The following is a 6,809-nucleotide window of genomic DNA, read 5'->3' on the forward strand; positions in this document are numbered from 1 at the left end:
TTATAATATCATATTATTAAAATAATTATAATATTATTATAATATCATATTATATGATAATATAATAATATTAGAGTTATTAATATAATTATGATATTATTTGTTATAATATAATTGTTATATTATATTATATTATGAGTCTAAATTTTAAATTGGGAAGATTATAAATTTTAAATTTTATTAGGAGTATTATGGGTATTATGAAAGTTTCATTAATTGTACCATGTTGATTATTGCCTAATCTAAAAGTTAAAGTTGTCTTTAGGCTGCTTCTGATTTTAGCTGTAGATTCTTAAAAAATTCTTTAAAAATCACTTTTAAGAAGATTTATCAAATATTAAAAAAAGGTAATTTTGAAAGGAAAAAGCAATCCTAAATTAAGCCAAAGTTATGAATTACACATAAACCCGTACGGAAAATTCACTACATAATAGAGGAGGAAATATAATACTCTGTTGAATACAATTTTTTCAATTATCATGTGATCAGTAAATATTGTGTCTAATAAGTTGAACGCGATATCTGTTGACACTATGATACCTGAAAAAATTGTGTTCAACAGAGTATTATAGACGCGTTTGGAACTCGATCTAAAATGATTTTAATTTTTATATGAAAATGAAAATGAAAATATTTTCAATCTCAGACATAAATTATTTTTAAAAATATATTTAGTAATTTTATTAAGAGATTATTTTCAGTATAAAAAAACTTTACACAGCAGTAAAGAACGATCTTTAGAATAAAATTAAAAATTAAAAATTAAAAGTACAATATTTCTTTTTCCATGGCTTATTTTCTAACTTATTCTAAATCTTAAACTTAGCAGATGACACAAGCATTAGGATCTTCCTCTACGGTTCTGGTGTAATAATGCGGAGGATACTTGTAGGCCTGCTGCAGGTATGCCTGCTGCCACAGCTTCTGCAAATCTTCAGCCTTTTGATCTTTCTTTGGTTCTTCTTTCTTGGCCGCTTCTTTCTTGGGCTCTTCCTTCTTCTCCGCTGCTTTTGGAGCTCCCACCGAAACAATCTCCGTGTTGCAAAGCTTCCGTAATTTGCTCACTAAACTCACCGGATCTATGTCCCCTGTCACTGTCAATTTCTTGTCCTTCGTGTCCAACGCAATCGACACAACACCTAAACAATTCACCCCCAAAAAAAAATGGAAATCAGTAAAAGTTTTGTCATAAAATATATGAACTTGATTGAAGCTTAGCACAAGATCAAATTAAATACAGAAGCTATATGTGTATATCTATATATATATATTAGTTATATATAGTACCTGAATGACCAGAGACTGTCTTCATGACTTTCTTCTGGCATTTCTCGTCATAGTAATCGATTTTCAGCACCACCACCTGTCAAAACAAAAAATCCAAAATTACGACGAGAAAACCAAAATACACAACCTAACAGAAAGAGAAAGCAAAAAAGAAAAGAAAATTTAAAACAGAGTTAAATTATAATCACTAACCTTCATTGTCACAAAGCTTGAGAGATCTGAGACTGAGAAGTTTCAAAAGAACACTTAAATGAGAAATGACAAAATCACTAATATTTTAGAGAGAACAAAATCCAATAAGAAATTTGGAAAGTTGGTTTTTTTTTTTTTTTTTTTTTTGGTTTTGAGCCTTGGTGTATGCAGTGGAAGTTCGTGAGACTGGTATTTATAGGGGAGATCAAAGCAAGAACAATGAACAGTCGGTCAATTATCAAGTCGTGAACACAGTAAAGTCTACGGTCGTAAATTCATCATTTGTTTGAAGGACCCACGCGCCCACAATATTGTGGCAACGAGAAAGGCGGACACGGTAAAATACTTTTAGGCTATGTTTGGTTGGAAAGAAAGAAAATATGATAGAAAGGAAATATGAAAGTGATGAAAAATAATAATAATGGAAATGAAATTGATTTTCTTTTATGTTGTTTGGTATGAGAAGATGGAAAGAAAATGAGCTTACTTTCACTTGTTTGGTATTGGAAGTTAAATTAGGAGGAAAGAAAAAATCTTACTCGTAAATTATTTTTATACCCTTAAATTTTTTTCTTGGATGTTGATGGAGAAAATGGTAGTTTAGTAACTTTGCTCACTTTAATGAGTTGTCCCCATTTTTCATTCCATTTTCTGCCCACTTGTGTAAAGAAAAAAAATAGTGGGGCCCACATGTATTATTTTTCACTCCATTCTCTCTTCCTTTCTCTTTTCTCTCCTACCAAACAACATACATTTCCATTTTTCCTCCCAAAATCTCTCCACCTTCTTCCTTCCTTCTACTTTTCTTTCCTACCAAACACACTCTTAAGCAACACCATTTCAAATTTTGGCTAGTTGAGTGTGGTAGAAGGTTTTATGTTAAGGTGTGATGTGATGATAGTGGTTGAAGGAGAAATCATGGCATACTTGCTCCTTCTTTTCTCCACCTAGAACAGGCCATGCTTAGGGGATTTGAACTCAAAATCTAGTTGAATTAATGGAGTGGATTTGGTGTTAAAAAAAAGGACTATCAACTTGTCTATAAAATGAACCATCATAAGCTATGCCTCATTTTTTACTATTCTCATTTTCTCTACACCCCAAAACCGGCCACACTACACCCATTCCCTCTCAAAAATTTTCTCTCATTCTCCTAACCTTAAACCATTAGCAAACAATAGAAGAAGAAGAAGCAGATCAAAGGGTTATAGGAGCAGTCTAGTCAAGCATCTCTACAAAGGTATAAACTCTAAATCTCTCTTTCTTATGTTCTAGTAAAGTTTGAGATGTAAAAATATTCTTCTCAAATTTTCTTATACTCTTCTAGTTCCAAGTCATTAACAAATCTTAGAAGAGTTCAAAGGTTTTCAAGAGAAAGAGTTCTTCAAGGGTAATTTCTTAAACTCTTCTCCATTATTTTTCTAGCCAACTTTAAGCTCGAATTTATGGATGTAATTTGTGGTTCTTGAGGAGATAAGTTGTAATAAGGGTGTGTGAGTTTTATGTTGGTTTTGTGAGTTTTGAGGTTAGTTTGATTAGCAATATGTAGTATGTTTATACTTGGTTGAAGTTTGCTTATTTTTGGTTAGAGGAAAATTTTTCCGGTTACTTTGAACGCGAAAATGAGGACCCTAGATCAAGATTTTTTGGTGTTTTAAAGTTTGAACTTATAGCCCTCGATGTTTTGAACATTTTTCTGTGAATATGACAAAACGTAGCTTTGACTCTAAATGCAAGTTTTAATCTATTTTTCAAAACGGTACAGGCTGCCCAAAACAGTTTCGGAAAAAAAAAACTGGTAGCCACTGGTTCAGCCAAACGAGACCTTTAGAGGCTGAATCTCAATTTTTTTTAAAAACAAAAATTTTAGATTTCGACAAGACGAAGAACTTTTGTGAAGAACATATTTTCAAAATCCGACCTTAAGATGTAGTAAAAAGTAGATTTCTGAAATTACACAGTTTTTAACCAAAATAGTTTAAAAAAAAACTGGCAGCCACTAGTTCAGCCAAACGAGACCTTTAGAGGCTGAATCTCAGTTTTTAAAATAAAACGACAATTTTAGATTTCGACGAGATGAAAAATTTTTGTGAAGAACAAATTTTCAAAATCCAAATCTAAGATGTAGTAAAATGCATATTTTAGAAACTGTACAGTTTTAACTAAACGAAACTAATACAGTGTTGGTTTCAACAAAAAGTTATCAAAGAACCCGGGATATGATTTCAGTAAAAGGCTATGGTGTTAAACCTCGTTTTAACGGAAATATTCGTAGGGAAAAAATTTCAAGAAAAATAATTCCTTTTAAAAAACTTAGTGGTTTATCGAGCAAATCATCCCGATGGGCACCTACGAGCCCAATACGATGGGTTCTTAGAATTTTAAAGATTTAATGTGGGTCCAACGCCCACATTAATAAAAAGACTTCGTTGGAGTATAAATTTCAGCGGTTTAAGAGTTAGAATGTCATGTATAAGTTTTAGGCCGAATTGGGCCTTAATATCATAACAAGGGAAATTAAGAAAAATAAGATTTTGAGGATTTAATAAATTGATCTTTATTATCCTTTAGTAAAGGAGAGGAATACATGCTTTAAGGAAAGGGTTAGATTTTCCTTCATAAGTTGCTAAAATAGAATAGCAAACGACAGTTAATCTCACTGGTACGTTGTATTTTTTATATATATGAATTTTATAAATTTATTTCCACAAGCATACGGTGTCAAGTTTTGAGTATATGGTGAGTGAGTATCGTCTCCACAGGGATTGGGTTTAGAATTGCCGTTAAGTACCGCGATTATTGTAACTTAACTTTATCTAGGCAACCTAATAAAATGATATTTAAGAACAAAAATAAAATAAATATAAAAATAAAAAATAAAGTATCTATACACAAATGGTCTAGGGACTTGGTTTCACTTTATTATTCCTATGTTCATCCTATTATGTAATCGCTAATCAATTCCATTCAATTCATTAATCAAGGCTTTAATGTCATCTCGCAACTTCTCCCGAGTGCCTCACAATAAATTATATTTAAATACCCAAAACAATATCCATATTCGAAATGAATATTTAAACACAAATTAAGCTTCGCCTTTAGAATTAGAAAATAAGAATATTGATCGCCTCCCGGCCTCACAACGACTTAAATCCTAATTTAATTATCTAACCGTTGATCTCCTCCCGGTCTCACAACAACCTAGACTATGTTTCTCAAATATAGATAAAGAACTCAATATCTCCCGAGCATCAAATTTGCAATCTAAAAATCATCTAACTCATTGGCCAAATAAATTAGAAGCATTAAGCATAGAGAAACATAAGTGAATTGAAAACAAAATTAAATTAACAATTAACAAAATATTCAAAACATAGTTCAAATAAAACTACATCAAGTCATAGATCTAATGTCTAGCTCAACATGAAAAAATAGATGAAAGAAGATAAAACCCAAAATCCATTAAAGAGCTTCCCAAGGACCTCCAAGATGAAGGATTTCGGCCTCCTTTTGATGTTTTCTTCAATTTCCGAGGCAAAAAAGAAAAAAAAAGTATTATAGTTAATATTAAGCCATTAAGTATAAGGTTTCTATTTTCATATTCTTATAAATTGGTTTTGTTCGATGTTGTTGTTATTATTGATTATTGCATATGTCAAACTCAACGTGACCATTGATGATGGGTATTTCTACCAACAAATCAAGTACTTTCAAGCATGAATATTTGTAAGTCTTCAAGCATTTTTGTTAGTTTAATGTCTTTTGTATGCTTTTTATAGGAATTATAAATAAATGCGAACTTAGATGATTTTGCATGAAGAAAAGAAGAATAGTTGCCCAACTTGTGAATCAACGCCAAGAGGAGGCGAAAGAGGACTTTAAGGCACAAAATAGGAGGCTTTGGAATGCAAGAAAGTGGCCTACAGCGCGCAAAGGAAAGCGAAGTCAGAATGGGATGCGCGCCCGCGCCCACATCCAGGGGCTCGCCCGCGCGTGCCCCACATCCAGGCACGCGCCCACACCCAGGCGCGCGCCCAGAGTAGGAACGCGCGTTGCAGCGCACCCCAGCCCGCAACAGCGGGATCCTCTTCCAAAAATGCGCGCCACAGCGCGTTTTCATGCAGGCTGCAGCGCGCGTATGAAGCCCTAGCTCTGAAACTGAGTAGTATAAAAGGAAAGAGATGCCACTTGAGAAGGGGAGCCCAGAAATCTGAAGAAAACATCAAAAGGAGGCCGAAATCCTTCATCTTGGAGGTCCTTGGAAGCTCTTCAATGGATATTGGGTTTTATCTTCTTTCATCTATTTTTTCATGTTGAGCTAGACATTAAATCTAGGACTTGATGTAGTTTTATTTGAACTATGTTTTGAATATTTTGTTGATTGTTAATTTAATTTTGTTTTCAATTCATTTATGTTTCTCTATGCTTAATGCTTCTAATTTATTTGGCCAATGAGTTATGATGATTTTTAGATTACAAATTTGATGCTCGAGAGAAATTGAGTTCTTTATCTAGATTTGAGAAACATAGTCTAGGTTGTTGTGAGACCGAGAGGAGATCAACGGTTAGATAATCAAATTAAGATTTAGGTCGTTGTGAGGCCGAGAGGCGATCAATATTCCTATTTTCTAATTCTAAAGGCGAAGCTTAATTTGTGTTTAAATATTCATTTCGAATAGGGATATTGTTTTGGGTATTTAAATACAATTTCTTGTGAGGCACTCGAGAAAGGTTGCGAGATGACATTAGAGCCTTGATTAATCAATTGAACGGAATTGATTAGTGATTACATAATAGGATGAATATAGGAATAATAAAACGAAATCAAGTCCCTAGACCATTTGTGTATAGATACTTTATTTTTATTTTCTTATATTTATTTTGTTTTAGTTCTTAATCATCATCTTATTGGGGTGCCTAGATAAGTTAAGTTACAATAATCACGGTACTTAATGGTAATTCTAAACCCAATCCCTGTGGAGACGATACTCACTCACCTTATACTCAAAACTTGACACCGTACGCTTGCGAAAATATTATATACAAAAATATTAAGCATCAAGTTTTTGACGCCGTTGCCGGGGATTGACGTTTTAAATTGTTGTTAATATTGTGAGTACATAGCTTGATTTTAATTTAGGCTTTCATTTCTCATTTTTTATCTTTTGTTTTATTTTTGTTTTCTTTTGTGTTACGAGGTACTTGGAGATGGTTGATCGACAAGTCCTCTTAAGATTTGCTCAACGAGACTCCGAGCCATTTTTTAGTGCTTGGGAGAGATATAAGGAATTGCTCATTAGGCTCCCCGAGCATGGTCTCTCGAAAGAGTG

The 6,809-nt window shown here is 33.0% G+C and overlaps 1 protein-coding gene across 1 annotated transcript; it reads right to left on the bottom strand.

Annotated features, from left to right (window-relative positions):
• Positions 1-804: 804 nt before the first annotated feature.
• On the bottom strand, positions 805-1,594 carry LOC21397376 (heavy metal-associated isoprenylated plant protein 39). Its single transcript, XM_010107437.2, has 3 exons — positions 1,480-1,594; positions 1,288-1,363; positions 805-1,139 (listed from the first exon to the last, which is right to left on the bottom strand). The coding sequence occupies exons 1-3, from the start codon at positions 1,483-1,485 to the stop codon at positions 823-825; spliced, it is 399 nt and encodes a 132-aa protein (XP_010105739.1). The 5' UTR covers positions 1,486-1,594; the 3' UTR covers positions 805-822.
• Positions 1,595-6,809: the final 5,215 nt, after the last annotated feature.

The sequence above is a fragment of the Morus notabilis genome, unplaced genomic scaffold (genome assembly GCF_000414095.1).
Source record: "Morus notabilis unplaced genomic scaffold, ASM41409v2 Scaffold1094, whole genome shotgun sequence".
NCBI classification, from domain to species: Eukaryota; Viridiplantae; Streptophyta; class Magnoliopsida; order Rosales; family Moraceae; genus Morus; species Morus notabilis.